The following is a 23,163-nucleotide window of genomic DNA, read 5'->3' on the forward strand; positions in this document are numbered from 1 at the left end:
GAATGAGAACATTTGAACTCTACTTCCCAAAGATGTGACAAACCATAGATGATTTGTTTTTTGCTTTATTTTTTTTTTTTTTTTTTGGGGGGGGGGGTCACTTTTTCACACAGGGCCCCTTAGGTTTGAATTTCTTTTTCCCTTTAATAATAAAGACCTTCATTTACAATCTGCATTCTGTGTTGTGTTATCCTTGTCTAATAATTAAATTTGTTTGGTGATCTGAAACATTTAAGTGTGACAAACATACAAAAGGAGAGGAAATCAGGAAACATTTCTTCACACAACTGTATAACAGACGTGTAATTGCAATAATTTTCGAGAAGATATTGTTCATTTTTTGGAGTAATTTCAAGTCTCCCAACACTTTTGGCCATGACTAATACCGTTATATATTATATATAATGTATAATATAATATAGATTTTTCAAAAGATTTTCCTTGTTTTAATGTCTTAGGAAAAGTAGACTCAAGGTGTACCATTCGCTTTTAGGACATACAAGTGTGTGATGTGTATTATATAGTGGATCTCTTGTTAGAGTAGACTGTGCATAATTATGCCACTCTATCCCGCCAATTAAAATATTGCTCGATATGAGACTGAAGACTTGCTGTGTGTTTAATTGTATTAATATGACATAACTGTTCCAAGTCTCGTTTCCTAACCCCCCCCCCACACCTCACAAAAAATACCCACTACATAGTGTATAGTGCAACGGTATCAGGTTAGAGAGATTGAGCAGTTTAGTTTCCTTGTGGTAATTGTAGCTCCCGTCACTGATTTGTAGGTTTTGTTTGTCATTTTTTCTTCTTTTATGTAGTAAATTATTTCTTATGCCAACAGCAGATCCGTGGAGTTTGGGCACAGGATGTTGTCGATGGAACCTGTGTGGCAGTAAACCATAAATATAGACTAATGGCATTTGGCTGTGCCAAGTAAGTACCAAGCTTATTTATTCTGCCATAAAATTAGCATTGTTGCCTAATATGACATGAACTGAATAGACTGCAATACATTTTGTAGCATAAAGTGAATGTCCACCCTTAAATTCAAATTTTAAATATACGTGTTATTTACATAGGTCTAAAATTCTTTGCTTAATGATTTCATAATATATGTGTATATGAGCTGGAGTTCCTTTTTCTGATAAAGAATTGTAGATTGACAGCATAGATAGTTAAAGGAAACCTATCAGCAGAATTATGCTGCTAATCACAGCTTGAAATACCACCAAGCTCCCTAATTACAAAGAAATATGTTTCAGAGGCAACCAATGTGAAATAGCAGGTATGAGAAGTCTCTTTTACCCAACTCCACCGCGTGGGCTATTCTGCAACCAACTTTGTACCATACATTACTGTAAGTGGCTTTTCAGGTCTCCTGGAGTGTGGCCACATGCGCTGCACTATACTGTTATCCAGCTGAGATGACCCCAATATCCGGTCACATGACGGTGAGGGCTTCACCTGCCTCCAGCCATGCCTTGTTAAGCTAGAGTGCTATATGTAAAGCACATGCATAGAATAATCTGACTGCTGCATGTTTTTTGTATGCACTTTGTTTACAGGCCCTAATTCATCAAAGCGAATATGCCAGAATGCGACTTTTGGCTTTTCCACACCATTTTTGCCCAGCTACGCAAAAATGGGCTGAACAGAGTCGGGACACCACAACTCTTCTAACTCATGATGAGTTGTAGTGTACTTTACTCAAGATCTTACTCCAGTCTGAGGCTAGCGTAAGATTTGTGGAAGAGAGAAATTGTGGTGGTGTGGGAACAACTATGAAAATATGCATGGAGTGACAATCATGCATATAAAATTATCCAATGGAAATCAAAAAGTATATGCAAGCGAAGGACTGCACATTCCAAAAATGAAACTTTATTATGAAATATGTCACTATTTTACAGCATTCTTTCACTCTATTTTTCTATTTTGATCCATACCGCTGTTGCCGCTACACACCTCTAGCGTTTTTTTATTTTATTCGCTCCGCATCCCCTTTTAAGCTCTGAAACATCATATTTATTACTCACCCATTCTACAAGGATTTTTGGAATTGTATTACATTATCATTATCCGGGATGTTTATTTTTGTGTGATCCAACTGCATATCTACACCCAATATTTTGGTTTGAGGACATTGTCTATTCTTGCCATTATCCTAGACTCACCTATGTTATGTACACCTTTGGTGTTTTTAATTTGTTTTTAATCGCTCTGTTATATTTTTTTTCCAGAATAATGTTTAGTTCTTTGGATATGCAGGTCTCCTTTTGCATATACTTTGTGACATCTCTGTTGTTGGAATACCCTGGGCCAGGGACTCCTTCCTTTTGCCTAACGCTAGGGGTGCTGTTGTGAGTTCATTCGCTAGTTCACCAGTTGTGAGTTCTCCTTCCAGACTCCCTTTGGTGGTAACAGGAGGTAGAGAGGCTGATTTGATCGGTGGAGATCTGCCACCTGAGAATGAGGATGACGATTGGATCTCAGGAGTCTCAGATTGGATTTAAGACAGCCGACGCCCTATTCAGTTGCTTTTGATTCCTTCTGGCTTGTCAGTTCTTAGTTTTCAGCTCTGTTCCAGTCATCTAAAGCTAAGTTTTTCTGCTAATGTTCACACTTGATTTTGTTGGTCTATTCAGTTTTTTGGTGTGGTCAGCCAGCCCCTGCTGGGGGCTGTGCTGAATTTCCACTCTCATTTATCAGTATTTTGCCAATTGGCTTTTTGTCCCTTACTAGTTCGGTCTCTTTTTGCTCTGTCTCAGAATATTTCAGAGTGAGGATATAGTGGGAGAAGTTTAGTGACTTCAGGGTTAATTTTGCTATCAGAAGTGTTGGACATGATTTTTGTAGGGTTTTTTGCAGGTTGCAGACAGTGTCTCTCCTTTCCTTTCCTGTCTAGTTAGTTTGGGCCCCATCATTTGCTCAGTCTATTTTCCTGCCTGTGTTTGTGCCTTCATCTTGTTTCACCGTCAATACATGTGTGGGGGCTATCTATTCCTTTGGGGTCTGCTCTGGGGCAGTTAGTTTTCCCTTTTCTTGCTTTAGGCTTATTTAGTCCTCCGGCCGTGACGAGGCGTCTAGGAACATCGTAGGCACGCTCCACGGCTACTGCTAGTTGTGTGGTAAGATCAGGGATCTGCAATCTGCATAGTTACCAACCTCTCTGGTTTTCTGTGACTTCGCTTGTTTTGCATTTTTCTCCTCGGTGACCCATTCATAACAGGGTGCCATATCTAACTCAGCTACCTGGATTACTTCTGATGGTGAAGACACCTGGGCCACATGCCTTGGTGAACTGAACCAGCCCCATATCTGTCCCCATCCCCCACCCAGAGAAGTGGAGTGTAATAGTGTATGAATATAGAGGTATATACACAAACCAGACTAACAAGGGCAAACATTCAGGGATAAATTAAAATACCAAACATACAAATATGCACACACAGGGAAGGAAAACCGCATAAGAGAGGATTGTGGTTTGCACACAGCCAAAACACAAAGCAACAGTCACAGTTCAACACTACAAACGCCTCTAACAACAACCAGCTCCTCCACTCTACACCAGGCAGTTCAAGATTAACACTGTCAATCCAGATAGCCAGAGGTGAGTATATATAGGAGAGAGGAATGGCCATTGCTGAACAGATTTAATATGAACTTGCAGTGCTTCTAATCAGTGCAAGAGTACGCGAAATAAAACGCTGCGGTCTTCTGGCGCCTCTCTGTTGCAGTAAACCCGTGACGTGCGTCTTGTTTTCCATTGAAGTAAGATTTGGGGCGAAGCTCTCAGAGGCGCACTCCACTTGTCAGATGCTCCTTATTCATTAGGTGGGGTGCGCCTCTCAATCAGGAGTGTCTGACGCCACCAAGACCAGTGTTGTTCACGCCGGTCTTGCTATATCTGCACCATGCTGCTGTCTTCTGCCTCACACATCATTGATGACATCCCATCGACCGTGTAGGAGATGGAAGTCTGCCATGCTATAACGCCACTAGTTGATGTGATGTAGCAGGGTGGATTTGATTTAAATCTAACTGATTTAAATCACGATTTAAATCACGATTTAAATCACTAGTCAGTAAGGCTTGATTTAAATCAGTGATTTAAATCAAAGTTTCTACCTAAACTAGTTCTTGCTACTTTAACATGCAAGTAGATGAAGATTTTTAGAATCACTTTTTATATTACTTTTTTCTCCCCAGTTTAATGGGTTAATCATTCATATTTGGACACCACTGTTCTGTTGTACTTAGGAAGGAGAAAAATAATCCTGACCTTAATAACAATTTAAATAGATTTATTCAACTGAAACAATAACAACATTACAGCATAAGTTATTTGCTTAAACAAACATCCATGTTTGTTAACTAATTTGGCTAAACAAAATATATATATATTTTAAGAAACTTAGACTGTCAGCCCAGCCGACACATGAAAAACTTAAATACTATTGTCCCTGCTGTCCTCTGTAGCTCACTTGTCGTCATCTTCATCATCATCTTCTTCTTTGTTCCTATTCATAATCTGGAAAAGAAAAACAAGCTTTCCTGCTTTATTGGGTCCCAACCGATTTCTCAATTTAGAATGAATGAGTCCAAAGGAAGAGAATATTCTTTCAACGCCTGCAGAAGAAGCTACTGCTGTTAAAAGTGAAATCATTACTTGAACAGTCTCTAAATCCAAGCGTTTAAGTGACTTCCACCAGTTTACTGGTGTGACCTTCCTTAAAATATCTTCAGCAAACATATATTTCTTGAATGGTTCCCCCTTAGCTCTGAATTTTATTATAGTTGGCATTAAAGATGGATGATTGCTGGATACCCATGTCATAGCTAACTCCTCCTCCTCAGCACTTAGGTTTTGACCCTGATATTGGATATTGACAATATTTGCCAAAAAGTGAGCTGGAGTCAGTGCTTGTCCCATTCGTTTGTTTACTGCTTGTAATTTAATTCTGTCCATGTGTAGTTCTGTTTTTAAGTGTTCACTCAGTTCCTTCCAAATTTCAACAGCATCCGCAATAAAACAGCTATTTTTCTGTATTTTGTTTAAAGCTTGAGAGATGGGTTTCAGGAAGCTCAGCATATGTTAAACATTTCTCTTAAGCCCAATGTTGAGGATTTTGGCCGTGACAGTGCCATCTATTTTATCTTCTCATCTTGGATACGTTTGCAGCATTGTCAGTGACCAAACTGCGTACTAGACATTTGAATTTTTGTTCACATGTCGTTATAGCTTTTACTGCCACTTCTTGTAAGTATTCTGCTGTGTGTGCATTTCCTGACGTATCAGTTGTTTGTGCAAGGAAGACTTTACCTTCTTCTGTTGTTATACAAGCACATACAATAGGATCATTGTGGACATTACTCCACCCATCAATACTTAGGTTAACAATTTTACCCTCCAGAGCTGTTGCACATTGCTCCATTTCTCTGTCATACACTTGATCCAGCAGTTTCCCTGCAACATCAGCTCTGCTGGGTGGACTGTATCCTGGTCTCAGTGACTGAACCATATTAATGAAATGTGGGTTCTCAGTCAGACGGAAAGAAGAGTTCGTTGCATAAATAAACTGGGCAATTTTTTCATCAATCAACTCTTTTTCTAATCTGCTAGTTCTTATCACAAACCTATCTATGGTGGTTCCAGGAGGTAAAGGTTTTTTCTTCCTTTTGGGTGATGGTGATATGTGGGTGTCTGATGATGATGCTGCTGCTAATGAAGCACTATCCTGGATGGATAACTCTGAAACTGTAGAACAGGATGATGGTGATCTTGGAGGTGGATAGTTTCCAGAATCCATGAATTCCCCTAAACAAAAAAAGTCAATGCTGTTATTTTATTGTTTATACAATTTCTGCTTATTGTACACAACACATCACTGCCCCTGCCCCAAAAGGAATATTTGTTTTTCTTCATAACTGTACCAAATGACAGTAACATGCAGTAATAATAAGAAATATAATTTTTCTCACACATGACAGTTCAGTCTTTAGAAATAGGATTCAATAAAAATGTTTACCAGCCTGAAGATCCTGCCTGTTCAGAAGTGTTTCTTTGGTCATCTTCATCACCGCACTTCTTATGATGTTGCCTCATTCGCGCCACCAGGCCTTGCATCTCTTTGTTGCATCGTTTGCATTTTGCACGCATGCCTGCCTTACCGATAGGCGAAGGAGCTTCATTAAAATATTCCCAAACTGGGTCTCTTTTACGGCCTGCTGCCATTATAAGGAAAGAATGTAATAAACCTCAGATCGTACACACAAACAGATCCAGACTTGTCTGTCTGTGGCTATGCTGCAGTATTGTGCTCAAAGTTTCACTTTCATTTTCTTGTCTGCTTGCCCTTCCTCCTCCTCACACTTAGATTCACATTCTTCTTGTGTTGTGCAGATCTATTCCACTCCAAACAATCAGAAACATATTGTCTAACTTCTTGGACTTGGCACTGAAGGGGTTGATTCTGTATTCATAGGTTTGTAGAACAATAGGATTAAGGTCTTTTTCTCAACTCTGTTCATGTTGTAACATTTTTGCCGTGAAGAAGAGGCTGGGACCTCTGCGGAGTCAAATTCAGTTTTGAGAACTGCGTAAGTAAAGCGAACGTCTGTGATAATATAGGAGAGAAATTGCCCACTAATCCTACAGAAACCTCTGGAAGAGCATGGCATTGTGAATGTTACACATATACAGCCTTTATTCTACTACAACTCAGCTTTATCTCATGATGGAAGAACCTTTGGATGGTAAAATATTTTCCTCAAAAAGCAGTTTATTGAAAAAAATCCGATTTAAATAAAAAAAATCTGATTTAAATAAAAAAAATCCGATTTTTTTAAAAAAAAACATTGATTTTTATCCACCCTGTGATGTAGTCACAGCTGTGTCAGAACTGGAGACAGCAGGTAATGCAATTCCCCTTTATAAAGCAGAGCTGGATGGAAAGAGGAAAGTCACCCAGTGGATTGTTCTCCCCTTCCCTGCCTTCTTTGAAACTGGGGAAAATTAATAAGCTGCAAAAAAAATAAAAGAAAAAGTTTCTTATACAGCCCACTGCATTCTGATGTTGCAAAATGAATGCTCCACTATGGTTGGTTGCTATAAGAAACTAGGACCGTTGGATACATCTGCCCCACTGTGCGTCGCTCTTTGTAATGAAGGAGCCTGATGGCATGTCAGGCTGACCTTCTTTACTACAACATGGAGGGTTGAGTAGAAGGATTGGCTGGTCCAGAGCCCTATTAGTCTCCTTGCATCCTATGCTTGTCTTGTGATTATTAGTCCTGACTAGGGTTGAGCGACTTTGGTCGGATCGGGTTTCATGAAACAAAATTTGTTTCAGATGAAACTGGTCCGACTAGGGCAAAAAAAGTCGGAGTTTCGTCCGAAACCCGACCCCAATGCAAGTCAATGGGAAATAAAAGTCAGCATTGAGCGGATGAGATTCATCCACTCAATGCCGACTTTTATTCCCCATTGACTTGCATTGGGGTCGAGTTTCGGACGAAACTCCGACTTTTTTTGCTCTAGTCGGACCAGTTTCATCTGAAACAAATTTTGTTTCATGAAACCCGATCCGACCAAAGTCGCTCAACTCTAGTCCTGACATGACGTCATGCTGGCCTACCAATCAGATGTGGCGTTGGGGATGCTGGTGGGCAGAAGGAGATTCGCTGGGCTCTAGTACAGACTACCAACTTGGCCGCTGTACCAGGATCCTGCAGATCTTTTTGCTCAACTCTAGTATGTATCCTTACAATCCATTTAGAGCATGTTCTATATAAATAAAATTGTTCTGACTGATTTTATGTATTTCAAAGGAGCTTATCGACATCAAATCTTAACTCATGAACCTTGTATTTTTACTATTACCAGTGATGAGTCTCTGTGCTTGTTATATCACTTTTATATTATTTAGACAATTATAAATTCTGTTTGGTGGACAAGACACGACATGGTGAATGTCTCATGTGCTATGTAATTCATACACTGTACAATCGAGACAATAGCCTGTCTCTTGTGCAAACTGAATTTGCAGTACCACACACGACCCATCACTATGGTTTTCTAATCCAGTTATGGCTTACATGATGTGAAATAATAATAAATATCTGCTTCTTCACAGCATTGTGTATATATTTAATGCTTGTATTTTTCCAATAATTTGAGGTACCTGAGATTTGATTGAAAAAAGATTTTATTCCTTTTATATGCATCACACAATATTTCAGCATCATTCTACATATAATAATATGTGTGTGTGTGTATGTATATACACCTCTGGCAAAAATTGAGACCACTGCAAAATTTTCAGTTTGTCTGATTTTTCTCTTTATAGGTATGTTTTTGGGTAAAATGTAAATTGCTCTTTTTTATCTATAAACTACTGACAACATGTCTTTGAATTTCCAAGCCTTAAATGTTGTATTTATTTCCAAAAAATTAGAAATGGTCAAAAGAACAAAAAAAAAATGCAGTGCTTGCAGACCTTATTGCTTATTTGAGAATAAATGCTAAGAAAACAAGTTCATAATCATTTAGAAACAACAATACTAATGTTTTAACTCAGAAAGAGTTCAGAAATCAATATTTTGTGGAATAACCATGATTTTTAATCACAGCTTTCATGCGTCTTGGCATGCTGGCCACTAGCCTTTCACACTGCTTTTTGATGACCTTATGCCACTCCTGGTACAAAAATGTAAGCAGTTCTTTGTTTGATGGCTTGTGACTATCCATCTTTCTCTTGATTGCATTCCAGAGGTTTTCAGTGAGGTTGAGGTCTGGAGATTGGGCTGGCCATGACAGGGTTTTGATGTGGTGGTCCTTCATCCACACATTGATTGACCTAGCTGTGTGGCATGGCGCATTGTCCAGCTGGAAAAAAACAGTCCTCAGGCTACTTTCACACTTGCTTTTTTTTGCAGCGCGTTTTTCCCGCAAAAAAAGCATTGAAAAAACGCATACAAATGCTGCGTTTTTTTCAAGCATTTTTATGAGCATGCATGAAAAAAACCACAGCGTTTTTATGCGTTTGTATGCGTTTTTACAGCGTTTGCGTTTTTTTCAACATTAGGTGCCCCTCACACTAACCCAAACCATGACTTTACTAACCCTAACCTTGACCCTAACCCTTAACCAAACCATACCCTGATCCTAACCCTAACCCTGACCCTAACCCTTAACCAAACCATACTAACCCTAACCCTTAACCAAACCCTACTAACCCTAAACCCTAACCCTAAACCCCCCTAACTAACCCTAGCTCTAACCCAAACCCCTAAATTCCATTGTCTAACTAACGGTAAAAAAAAAAGCGCATGCGCAAAAAGCGCATACATAAGCATGCCAATGCGCACATATGCGCACCCATAGACTTATAATGGGTGTCTTGCTGTAAAAAAACGCATTGCGCGCGCATGCGTTTTTTTGAGGCAAGTCGGACGCCCAAAAAATGCAACAGGATGCATTTTGTGCGCCCGAGCACATACCGCAAAAAAAGCATGCGCGGTAAAACGCATGCAAACGCATGTGTATGCGCACATAAGCGCATCCCATGCAAAGTATAGGAAAAAAAACGCATGCGTTTTTTAGCGCTAAAATCCAGCGCAAAAAAACGCAAGTGTGAATGTGTGAAACCAGCCTCAGAGTTGGGGAGCATTGCCTATGCAGAAGGAATCAGCTATTTTTCCAGGGTAACCTTGTATGCGACTTGATACATACGTCCTTTGCAAAGATTAACCTGCCTAATTCCAGCCTTGCTGAAGCATCCCCAGATCATCACCGATCCTCCACCAGATTTCACAGTGGGTGCAAGACACTGTGGCTTGTACGCCTCTCCAGGTCTCCATCTAACCATTAGACGACCAGGTGTTGGGCAAAGCTGAAAATTAGTCTTATCAGAGAAGATTACCTTACTCCAGTCCTCTATGGTCCAATCCTTATGGTCTTTGGCAAACTTCAGCCTGCCTCTCCTTTGCTTCTCATTGCTGAAAGGCTTTTTTCTAGCTTTACTTGACTTGAGCCCTGCCTCTAGAAGCCTGTAACAAATGTTCTTGCCGTGCACATCACCCCAGCTGCCATTTGCCATTCCTTTTGTAGGTCACTTGATGTCATCCTGCTGTTGCTGAGTGACATTCAAATAAGATGACGGTCATCCCGGTCAGTGGAGAGTAGTTTTCGCTCTCTCCCGGTCTGTAGCTTTGTTGTCCCCAATGTCTGCTGCTTGACCTTGTTGTAATGGACTGCTGTCTTAGGCTGCTTTCACACATCCGGCTTTTTGAATCCGGCACGATGCGGTGGAACAGCCGGATCCGGTACCGGATTCGGTTTTGTCCCATAGAGTTGTATTGTCACCGCACCGTGCCGGATGGGTATGCGGCGCATCCGGTTTTTGCCGGATACGGCAAAAAGTAGCCGTCCGGCGTCTGCAAAAAACGTTCGCTGCAACGTTTTTTGACAGCGCCGGACCGGTTTTTCTCAGAGCGCATGCGCGGAGACTGAGTCTCGCGCTGCTCTTTTAAATGTGGGCGCCACCGTATCCGGCCACACAGGCATCCAGTGTCTCCGGCACATCCCGGATCCGCCCTTACGGCTTTTCGCCGCACGGCGCCGGAGACACAAAGCCGGATGTGTGAAAGAAGCCTTAGAGATTTTAACGATGGAGGCAACATGATGCTCGCTGTATCCCTCTGCTAGTAAAGCCAGAATTGAGCCCTTCTTTTCCTCACTCAGGACTTTTCTTTTCAACTACTTTGTCATGGTTAAAAGTTATTTTTTCATTCCGATTACTTTTGGGATATTACTAGCACTTGTTTTGCTATCCAGCTTGTCCTATTGCAAGAGGATTATGAACACCACAGCAGGGTTTTTTATACTTTCCTTTGTTAAATAAGATTTAGTTCAGGTGATCACCTAATCAGAAGCACATTAAGTAGAATGAGGTGTACTCTGGTTGGAATTCAACTGACACTGGAATTGAATGGCTGTCAGACATGTAGAGAAGCTGATTTTTATAAAACTGTGCAGTGGTGTGTGTGTGTGTGTGTGTGTGTATAATGTGTGTGTGTGTATTCACACTCAGCAGACTTTTATACCCCATTTGGATTGGACTCAACCGTTTCTTCATCTCTTAGCCCTTCCCCGCTGTACAGCTATACCTTTACATGACCTCTAGTGAGGTTTTGAATGCCGATGCGATCATATACTTCAAGTATTTGCCAACCAACATGTGAAGTTAGGCCTTTTCAGTTGACCATAATCTAATATTTATGAGCAGTTGAACAAAACTGAACTGATGTCGATCCTATGTTTTCTGTGTGGTGTGCCAGCCATACAGTTGTGGCCAAAAGTATTGACACCCCTGCAATTCTGTCAGATAATACTCAGTTTCTTCCTGAAAATGATTGCAAACACAAATTCTTTGGTATTATTATCTTCATTTAATTTGTCTTAAATGAAAAAACACAAAAGAGAATGAAGCAAAAAGCACCCTCAGCCTAATACTTGGTTGCACAGCCTTTAGCCAAAATAACTGCGACCAACCGTTTCCGGTAACCATCAATGAGTTTCTTACAATGCTCTGCTGGAATTTTAGACCATTCTTCTTTGGCAAACTGCTCCAGGTCCCTGATATTTGAAGGGTGCCTTCTCCAAACTGACATTTTTAGATCTCTCCACAGGTGTTCTATGGCATTCAGGTCTGGACTCATTGCTGGCCACCTTAGAAGTCTCCAGTGCTTTTTCTCAAACCATTTTCTAGTGCTTTTTAAAGTGTGTTTTGGGTCATTGTCCTGCTGGAAGACCCATGACCTCTGAGGGAGACCCAGCTTTCTCACACTGGGCCCTACATTATGCTGCAAAATTTGTTGGTAGTCTTCAGACTTCATAATGCCATGCACACGGTCAAGCAGTCCAGTGCCAGAGGCAGCAAAGCAACCCCAAAACATCAGGGAACCTCCTCCATGTTTGACTGTAGGGACCGTGTTCTTTTCTTTGAATGCCTCTTTTTTTCTCCTGTAAACTCTATGTTAATGCCTTTGCCCAAAAAGCTCTACTTTTGTCTCATCTGACCAGAGAACATTCTTCCAAAATGTTTTAGGCTTTTTCAGGTAAGTTTTGTCAAACTCCAGCCTGGCTTTTTTATGTCTCGGGGTAAGAAGTGGGGTCTTCCTGGGTCTCCTACCATACAGTCCCTTTTCATTCAGACGCCGACGGATAGTACGGGTTGACACTGTTGTACCCTCTGACTGCAGGGCAGCTTTAACTTGTTAGTCGAGGTTCTTTATCCAACATCCGCACAATCTTGCGTTGAAATCTCTTGTCAATTTTTCTTTTCCGTCCACATCTAGGGAGGTTAGCCACAGTGCCATGGGCTTTAAACTTCTTGATGACACTGCGCCCGGTAGACACAGGAACATTCAGGTCTTTGGAGATGGACTTGTAGCCTTGAGATTGCTCATGCTTCATCACAATTTGGTTTCTCAAGTCCTCAGACAGTTCTTTGGTCTTTCTTTTCTCCATTCTCAATGTGGTACACACAAGGACACAGGACAGAGGTTGTGTCAACTTTAATCCATGTCAACTGGCTGCAAGTGTGATTTAGTTATGGCCAACACCTGTTAGGTGCCACAGGTAAGTTACTGGTGCTGTTAATTACACAAATTAGAGAAGCATCACATGATTTTTTGAACAGTGCTAATACTTTTGTCCACCCTCTTTTTTATGTTTGGTGTGGAATTATATCCAATTTGGCTTTAGGACAATTCTTTTTGTGTTTTTTCGTTTAAGACAAATTAAATGAAGATAATAATAACAAAGAATTTGTGTTTGCAATCATTTTCAGGAAGAAACTGAGTATTATCTGACAGAATTGCAGGGGTATCAATACTTTTGGCCACAACTGTACATGCTTGAGAGTGAGCCAGGATGACTGCTCTCTTGGTAAAGCTTATGACCATCTTTATTGGGGTGTCCTTAGATCTCCACTTCTTGGCTGTGTTCAACACAGAAGAGCGTTTCCTGTGATGGCATGTCTACAGTGTTATGCGGGAACAGTTCTGCCTGACTGGTTGATTTCACTAGATAAGCAAGGCCCCTTCCTAGTCTATCTATTAAGCGGGAGTCACACATAGCAATCTCGCTAACGAGATCGCTGCTGAGTCACAACTGATCGCTGATCGCTGCAAGAAACCTCTGGACATATTTTTCGTCGCTGGCCAGCACACTTCGCTGCGTGTGACAGGCGGGAGACCAGCGATCAGCTGTAAAAAATAATAAAAAAATGAAAAATATTGTTATTCTCACCTTCCGACGTCCCGCGCAGCCATCCTGCCACGCTCCCGGTCCCAGTGATCCTTTGCACGAATGACCGCGAGACGTCGCGCTGCCGCGAGACCGTGACATTCTCGCGGTCATTCTCGCGGTCATTCTCGCAAAGGATTACTGGGACCGGAGCGTGGAGAGAGGCAGGATGGCTGCGCGGGACGTCGGAAGTTGAGAATAACAATATTTTTTATTTTAATTCTATTTTTTTACAGGGATATGGCATCGCTGTGCTGATCGCTGTTGAAGCTGTCTGTTTGACAGCTCACCAGCGATCACATAGCGACTTACCAGCGATCCTGACACGTTGATATCGTTGTCGGGATCGCTGGTAAGTCGCTATGTGTGACTCCAGCTTTAGACTTGGTAGAAAAGGGGACCAATTTAGATTAAAATAGGCTAGTCAAACGACCCCCTGCACGGTCAGGTGCACAAACGGGAAAATTCTTCTGTGTTTGAAGTCAAGCTGGAAATATAGCTGCTGGGATCTCTGCTAACATGTAGCAATCGGGGCAACCCTGATAACACAAGGACATTAGTAAGCTCTTTTTACATCTAAATGTAGTTGGATCAACCATTTTTCATCAGTTTGCCCTGCGTGTCATCACCCACTGTGCTCTTCTTTCCTTTCTCTAGTGGTTCTGTACTTGTATACACAATAGATAACACAACTGGCGCTATGCAGCTTTCTCATAAATTGGAGCTTACTCCCAAGCAGTATCCAGGTAAGTCCCTAATAATTCTCTCTTCATTCTGTGTACACAACTTATGAGGTTCTTGGTTGTTTCTTTTTTATAATAATATTATTGTCTTTAATTCTTTTTTTGGTGGGGAAAAATACCTTTTTAGAATTTTTATTCTTAAATGAATGTGCTAATGAATCATAGAATCGTAGAGTTGGAAGGGACCTCCTGGGCCATCTGGTCCAACCCCCTGCTCAAAGCAGGATTCGCTAAATCATCCCAGACAGATGTCTGTCCAGCCATTTAAAATTCTTAAAAATAATTATTTAATGGTATGTGTGCTAGTAACAATGCTTTATAGGAGATATAAACATTTTATTATCATGTATAGCAGGGTTCCCCAACTCCAGTCCTCAAGACCCACCAACAGATCATGTTTTCAGGATTTCCTTTGTATTGCACGGGTGAAGCAATGATTACCTGAGCAATATAAAGGAAATCCTGAAAACATGATTTGTTGGTGGGCCTTGAGGACTGGAGTTGGGGAACCCAGATGTATAGTATCTGTGAAAAGTTTGGACATACCTGTATAGTCAACGGTTTTCCTGTCCCTAAGGCTGCGGTCATACTATCAGTATTTGGGAAGTTTTTTACCTCCAGTATTTGTAAGCCAAAACCAGGAGAGTGTCAAAAATGCAGAATTGGGGCACTTATTTCTATTATACTTGTCCTCTGATTGTTACTCACCTGCTTTTAGCTTACAAATACTGATGTAAAATACTGACCAAATACTGATAATGTGACCGTAGGCTTATTGGAATGTGCAAGGAGTAAAGAAACGTGATACAAATCTGAATGTGTGTTGAACCTTATTCCCTATTCATCCTGTGTTTCTGCAGTGGGTCCTGGCTTTCATCTTAATCCCTCTAAAATTTGATTCAGGCAACTATCGACGGGGCCACAAACTGCCTTGACACGGAACAGAGTTCAAATGAACTCAGTCTGTGTCTTTTTTTAGTTGGCCGATCTCTCTGAATTTTCGGTTAGATTCTTTTAATGTATACCCAGTTTACTCTGACCAGTGTACGCCCCCTTGGCATTATCTCAAGCAGCTTGATCAGATAAACACCTGGAATGGCTGTCCAACAACCCTGAGGAAGTTCCCAGAGGTGCAGAGCACTTGCGGTTCCTTTGTTTTTACTCTGTGTTCCAACTCTTCTAAGACATCTAAGTTGGAGTGATTGTGGAGACCATGTCATCTGATTCAGCTCTTCATTCCTCTCCTTCTTGGTCACATATTCCTTATATAGCTTGGAGGTGTGTTTTGGGTCATCCTGTTGCAATATAAATGAAGGTCGCAAACAAAATTGGATGGTGGGCTGTTACCAACGGTGTCACCAGCAAAGCACCCCCACATCATAACTCCTCCCCTTTCTTGTTTTACATCTGACTGCATGTACAAACCATCTGCTCAACTTTTCTGCATCTCACAAAACGTAGTGGTGCCAAAAACCTCAATACATATTTCCACAGATCTAATGTCCAGTCCTTGCGTTCCTTGGCCCAAAGAAGTTTCTTCTTGTTTGCATTCCATAGTAGTTGCATCTTTGCGACAATTTGATCATAAAAGCCTGCTTCCCAGTCTCCTCTGGACAGTTGGTATTGAGGTGTGTGTGCTACTTGATTTCTGTGTATCATTTATAAGGACTGTTATCTGAGGTGCTTTCAATTTGTGTCTCCTAAAGCTGGCAACTCTAGTGAACTTCTCTTCTGTAGAATAGGTAATTCTTGGTCTTCCGTCAGGGGCAGTCCTCATGAGCGCCAGTTTCTTCATAACGATTGATGGTTTTCGTGACTGCATTTGAAAATGCCTTCCAATGTTCTACCAATTCTTTAGTATCAAGTGACCATCTTGTGTTTACGTAGTTATGGACTGTTTCTTTTTACTTAGTTGAGTTGTTATTGTCATATTCTGGCTTTGAACAGTTATGGAATAGGACTCAGCACTATATGGAACTGTGTACCAATACTACTTCTGCAAACTACAATTGATGGTTGTAAACATTTTCTGGTGTTCCACAACTAAACTCATGACAAAGCATACTTGTTCATTGGAAGCTATTCCAGGTGACTACCTGATGAAGCTCCTTGAGAGAATGCCACGGGTGTGTGAAAGCTGTTAAAGGGAGTATTTTTGAGGTTATCTAAAGTGTAGCACACATTTTGGTTTCTTTCATACCTCTTTCTTTACTTCTTGTTTCCACATGTGGTCCATTATGGTTTTATCTCATTAAGTCTGTATCTACTTTGTGGACAATCCAATAAAAGCAAGGAAAACCATATTGCTTATGTTAAAAAGGGAACCTGTCAGAAGGATTGTGCACAGTAACCTACACACAGTGTCAGGTCGGCGCTGTTATACTGATTAAAATGATTCATTGGGTTGATGAAATCAGTCTTGTGGTCGTTTAATCTTTATTTTCAGATTTCAGTTAATGATATGCTAGTGCTCAGGTTTGGAACTGTGGGGGGGGTTTCATGTGGTGCTCTGATTAGGTATTCATAATGCAGACTGCTGACAGGTCACTGATCCCTCTGTGACCTGCCCTCTAGTTTACATACTGAATATAATATGTTCGGGGCACGAACATATCAATAACTCAAAACTGAAAATAAAGATTAAACCACCACCACAAGATGGATTTCATCACCCAAGGTATCATTGTAATCAGTATAACTTCACCGACCTGACACTGTCTGTAGGTTACTGTGCAAAATCCTCCCGACCGATTCCATTTAAGATTTATCCAGAATGTTATAAAGGTCATCAATTTACTTGATATAACTGATTACATTAGATATCTGGAACAAGACTGGATCAGTGAAGCTAATACGATGGTCACCTGATTACAGTGTTGTCATGGTGACTTGGGAATGTGGAGGACTTTCCCTGTGGAGCGTATTTGGAGCGCATCTGATTTGTACTCTTGGAGGAGACTTTGCGTAAGTAATGCTGCTTTTCTCTTGTGTCTTTTACCTGTGTCCATCTCCTAATTCATGTGTCCTGAAAAATCTATATATATAAAACTCAAAATCTGTAGTAGTCCGCTGTATACAAATCCACAGTTTTCACCCGATTTGGGTGAAATTTGGCACGTCCCCTCTCCACCCACAGGAGCAAAATACTGCACACATTAAATCTTGCTAGAGTCCCCCCGTCTTGAGATTGGGGCCCCTGAAGTTAGGCCCTATACATATAATAGAGAAATGTGAAGGTGAAAGTAAAAGTGCTGAGGGGAAAAAACAGCAGTGACTGACAGGGACGGATTAGAGCGACGGCGCCAAAGAGTCGCTGCTAAAGGGGCCGCACCATCACCCACAACACACAACCATTTCACAAACCCCATACAAACATCACACAGACAGCACACATACACTAACCCACAAGCACAACACCACACAAATGCCACAACACACCACACAAACACCAGACCACTCTAGACACACACAACACAAACACCACCCCACAAATACCACAACACCACCCCATAAATGCCACATGCACACCACACACACACGCACGCAAGGACCATACACGCATGCAAACACACTCAGATGGATGCACCATACGCACTCGGACGAACATCACTGAGCAGCAATATTGGTCAGGTGAAAAATGCCTCATAGTAAGATTGTCATTATTGCTTACTATACATGGAGCTTTCATCACTGAAGCTTCTGTGGTAAAGTGAAAGCTGAGCTCTGATTGGTTGCTATGGGCAACTAGATAAGTCTGCCTGTGAGGCGGTTTTCATTACTGAGATGTGAGCTCCTTCAAGTCATAGTAATTCTGTGTGAGGACTGCTCTGTATTTGCTATTCATCCTACAGGGTGGGCCATTTATATGAAAACACCTGGGTGGGCCATTTATAAAGTTGGATCCAAAATGGCCGACTTCAAAATGGCCCCCATGGTCACCACCCATCTTGAAAAGTTTTCCCCCTCCTATATACTAATGTGCCACAAACAGGAAGTTGATATCACCAACCATTAGGTGTGGCCATATAAATAGCCCACCCAGGTGTATCCATATCAATGGCCCACCCTGTATTACATCTCTTATCAGTGTCAGGTGAATACTAATGGGTCATAATACTAAGGACTGTTTTTTAAAATGCCACCCAAAAAACGACCATCTATTGGGCAAGTTCATCCAAAAGCTAACGATGCAAAATTGTGTCAAAAGAGCTGAGGGAAGTGAACAACGTGACTCCCAGCTCGACAAATTAGTAAAATGCCAAAATAATAATTTAAACTGGAAAAAATTTACTGTAGCACTCTGAAAATGTAAATTTCAGTGTGACACTGAAAATTTTACTTTCGCTACCATAACCAACAATTTAACATATTTTCCGCAAGCGAAGCCGCGGTATTCTACTAGTGGTTGTTAAATCACAGTTCTCATATGGAAATCTATAATGCTGAATGACAGGTTCTCTTTAACAAGGAGATGACCATCACTTCTGAGAAAATCACAAAGATTGACAGTAGATACAATTATAAGACTTTTCTCAAATGAATTCCGTTAGTAAATCCATCAATATTACAGGAATGCAGGCTTTACTTTCATTGTCAGTGTGTGTAGAAAATTTGGCAAGATTCTCGTCTCTCTGACAAAGCAGCTATGAGCGGTGGCCTGATTCTATACAGCGTCTTCATGCTAGATAGAGCTTGTGCAGGCAGGATACATGGTGGACTTGGCTTTTTTTTTTTTTTTGTTTGTTTTTTATATCATTCATCCATAGAATGTTACAAGAAAGTACATTCGTCTGCTTTTGTTTAAAAAAACCCAAAAATTATCTCAAAAAAGACAAAATTAATGAGTCTGAACTTTTAGTAAATATAGAATATTATTAATCAGCAAAAGAATAGCAGGTCACCAATGTCCTGCTCAAATAAAGGAAGAGGATAGAGCGGCTGCTAAAGGGTTAACGATGGATAAAATAGCTGCATGTAAAGGGTTAATTAATATCTCAGTAGCTGCAGTGAAGGGAACCTTCACCACCTCCTCTTGATGCTTCAGAATATACTCAATCTTCCATTCCTACATTTATAACTACATCCAGCATTAAGAGCTTGAAGTAAGACTACAGCACACATTTCCCCATGTGTCGGCAAGCTGCCAACAGCCTCTCCCTACACAGTGGTATTTCCCAGCTCAGAAGTCTTGTGTTGCTGTCAAAATGGTGAGACAGTAGAGACCTTTGATGTCTGCTTTAATTATCAGATTAACCCATGAAGACCGAGCACCAAAAATTTACCTCTCCTGATCATCAGCTTTAACCCTGCACAATTTTTTAATTTTATGGCACAAGTTTTAAGCTTGTGCTCCTGCAATATAGAAGCAGGTCTGATCCCCATCTGGCAGAAACAGCCGTGGACCCTGGGGAGAAGATAGAAGACAGAAGCGGTAATAAACCCTTTCCATTTTAAAAGTGCTGCTGATGGTTCTCTAGTAGTGATGGGCGAGTAGCATCGTTACTTGGGTTTTCCTGAGCATGCTCGGGTGTCCTCCGAGTATTTTGGCGTGCTCTGAGATTTAGTTTTCGTAGCCTCAGCTGCTTGATTTGCGACTGGCTGAATACATGTGGGGATTCCCTAACAAACAGGCATTCGCACATGTATTCAAGCTGTCTAGCAGTCGCAAATCATGCAGCTGAGGCGACGAAAACTAAACCTCCGAGCGCACCAAAATACTCGGCAACCCGAGCAACGAGTATACTTGCTCATCACTATTCTCTAGCGCTTGGCAATCAAGCAATTGTTGGGTTTCTGCCAGCCTAGCAGAGCTTCCTAACAGAACCATATCAGCCCTGCTAAAGACTTCTTACATACTATAGATGCTCAAATCTTTTGAAGCTCAACAAATTTGTGGATTTTTGTCTTTTAAATTTTGATTTGCAGACAAATTACTTTCTGAGAATCGCAATACAGTAAAGCCTCTGATTGCCCTGAACAGACTGTATCCAACCCCTTTTAAAGTCCTTTGACACTAACACAGCCTTATTAATTTCAAAGTAATTTCATCATAGAAACAAAGTGATGTGCCATAAGTTTCATAACGCCTTTAACTTCCTTCCCACTAATATGCCTGCTGATGGCAAAGAAGACCAATTGTGATCCGCATTTCATAGTAAAAGTGCCAAAACAGCTTGTGGTGGTACTAATATTGCTAACAGGTCCCACATTCTTACATGCAGTATGGTTTCTTTTTCTTTTACACTACCTTGTCCATTGCCACTTTTTTTTCCATACATTTTGTACAAAATGATATTTAACTTTTAATAATCTTTTTAACCCCAGTTATTAAAACCATGACAAAGAGGACATAACAAGAAATACTAGGTAGGTGGGTAAACCTACAGAAAACAAAATGCGGCAGCAGGCTGCAGTAAACATTTGGTGTGTTTGGTTATCAAATTGGACTATTTTTTTTTATGTTGGCTATCTGTGCTCTACTCCGAACACTTTCTAATCATGCAGGAGCTTAGACCAGGAGATCACAGATGTATCATTACATCTCACACACTGAGAAACCTGCTCTAAGTTGTGGTGGGAGTGTGTTCTTTTTTTTTTTTTTTCCCCAATGTGTTGCTGCATGCTTACGATTGGTCACCATCATACAGGGAGATGAAGTATACGCCCCCAGTGAAAATATCTGATAACACCCACTTGGACTTAACATATTAAGTGCGAAATATTTTGATTGCTAATATCTCTGGAAATAGAGGCAAAATTTAAACAAATAAAAACGTTAATTCCGCTCTCCAGTCACCTTTACATAGTATGTCCAGTTCAGTGTGAAAAATTTGATGAAAAGGTACTTTTTGAAGCTTTTTTAATTTTTCAGGACAGGTGATGAAGTAGTTAAAATTAAATTACTTTTCATAATATGTATCTGAGAAATGTTTTGTTTTTGTTTCATTTGTTTTTTTTTATGAAGTTTTGCAGTAGCTGATGGGTCCTCCTTAAATCACTTTAATAAAGTATGGTAGGAAACTGATGGATGTAGGTGGAGTTGCCTTTTAACGTAAAATCATTATCGTTTCAGATATAGAGCAGATGGTACGAAGAAAGAGTCTTTGAAAATCAGCTCAATGGTAAAAAACATTTTTCTACTCTGTTATTTGACTTTTACTACACCAGGTCTTACATTTGTTCCCAATGGTTATTTGCACAGTGAAGAAAAACTGTGACTGGTGATTCATGTTGTCGCTAATGGTGAAATCCATAGCACCACATGCTCCGCTGCATGTGCGTAAGATATTGTAACGTTTCCTAAAGTAGATTTGCTTCTCATATTCTGAATAAGACTAGCATTGCCAGATTGTGACGAGATTGCTACACATTTAGGATGATTTTAATGAGCCAACCAACTATGGTTGACTTTTTTTTTTTTTTGTGAAATGATAGGTGCATGTAAAGTTTCCAATTTGTTGCAGAGCTGGGGTCCTGAAGGCTACCACCTGTGGGCACTCGCATCTGAGTGCATTGGGCATGCTGCAAGCGACAAAACTGTACCCAAGCAGTCTGGTATACTCCAATTCCAGTTTATTAAGAGTGCTCTTACGGTGAACCCATGCATGGTACGTGAATTTAAAATCTGTTACCCTTTCTTGACATTGCCACTATGCAAAAAACAAATGTGTTTGTTTTTTGTGTTTCTTTGTTTTTTATTCCATTTGAGGCTGTGGTGAGATGCTTACAGATCCTTACCTTTGTTCACCCATTCACAGCCTAATCACATGTTTTGTTTCATTATCTGCCTAAGGACTTCTGTTTACAAAGCATATATCCTCAATAGCCAGTGTAAAGGGCCTGTCACACTAAAGCCCTCGTTACACACTGCGATATCGCTAGCAATATCGCTGTAATGTCACCGATTTTGTGACGTTGCAGCGATATTACTAGCGATATCGCTGCATGTGATACTTACCTCCGACCGGCTCCCCCCCGCTGGTTATCGCTGATCGCACGAGAAGCTGCTGGACCATTCCTCGTCGTCCACTTCCTGCGGCGCTTCCTGCTGTGACGACGAGCGACGCGTGGAGCCGGGTGGGAGGACGCAGGATCGCCGCGTCTGACAGGTAAGTAGCGACCCCCGTCCCCAGCGATGTCGCTGGTGAGATCTGCCTGAGTGGCAGCTCACTAGCGACCACCTAGTGATGCACCAGCGATCCTGACTGCGTCATATCGCTGGTCGGGATCGCTGGGGAGTCGCTAGGTGTAACGGTACCCTAAGCGATATCTCTAGCAATATCGCTGTAACGTCACTGGTTTTTGTGACGTTATAGCGATATTGCTAGCGATATCGCTATGTGTGATACTTACCTCCGACAGCTCCCCCGCTGGTTATCGCTGATCGCGTGAGAACGTCCTGGACTGCTTCTCGTCGTCAGCTTCCTGCTGGGGCTTCCTGCTGTGACGACGAGCGACGCGTGGACGTGGGCGGGAGGACGTCAGGATCGCCTCGTCTGACAGGTAAGTAATGACCCCCGACCCCTGCGATGTCGCTGGTGAGATCTGCCTGTGTGGCAGCTCACTAGCGACCACCTAGCGATGAACCAGCGATCCTGTCCGCGTCATATCGCTGGTCGGGATCGCTGGTACATCGCTAAGTGTGACAGTGCCTTAAAATGTGGCCATTTTGTACCACTTGTGTGCCATTCCTGTTATTTAGACTTGGGGGGGGGGGGGGGGGGGGGGGGAGAAAATTATATTTCCCAACATACTAGCTGATTACGGATTAGCTGGTATCTTGTGAGTCAACTATGATCCATGTCAGATATATCCCCTTTTATAGCAACCTATTTTGGTCCGGAAGAGGAGCCGCACATATGGATCAGCACTTTATTTTGACTGTAATACTACAGGTTGCTGTACATAAAGCGTTCGAAAAAAAAAAACTAAGTATTTTTTTTATTTTAAAAAATAAATAAATAATGAAATAACATATGAATCAAATGTTAAGAGATTTGTATTTTTAACTGATGAACAGTAGTGGGTGCAGCTGCTTAAATTTGCCTTGAAATCCTAATGTACTGCTAGCTCACATTATGACTGCAGTAACTGTGGCAGGATTTA

The 23,163-nt window shown here is 41.2% G+C and overlaps 1 protein-coding gene across 3 annotated transcripts in view; it reads left to right on the forward strand.

The window, feature by feature from the left end:
- Positions 1 to 23,163, forward strand: part of RIC1 (RIC1 homolog, RAB6A GEF complex partner 1) — a 169,581-nt gene that overhangs the window by 95,922 nt on the left and 50,496 nt on the right. For 2 of the 3 annotated variants that reach the window (XM_073542645.1, XM_073542646.1), the window contains exons 7-11: positions 845 to 936; positions 13,973 to 14,061; positions 16,878 to 17,022; positions 21,131 to 21,179; positions 21,522 to 21,665. In XM_073542645.1, coding sequence (XP_073398746.1) covers positions 845 to 936; positions 13,973 to 14,061; positions 16,878 to 17,022; positions 21,131 to 21,179; positions 21,522 to 21,665 — 519 coding nt within the window. The remainder of the gene's footprint in view (positions 1 to 844; positions 937 to 13,972; positions 14,062 to 16,877; positions 17,023 to 21,130; positions 21,180 to 21,521; positions 21,666 to 23,163) is intronic. The other variant, XM_073542647.1, reaches the window with a different exon arrangement.

The sequence above is a fragment of the Dendrobates tinctorius genome, unplaced genomic scaffold (genome assembly GCF_039654945.1).
Source record: "Dendrobates tinctorius isolate UK_male_01 unplaced genomic scaffold, ASM3965494v1 ptg000128l, whole genome shotgun sequence".
In the NCBI taxonomy this organism is placed as follows: Eukaryota; Metazoa; Chordata; class Amphibia; order Anura; family Dendrobatidae; genus Dendrobates; species Dendrobates tinctorius.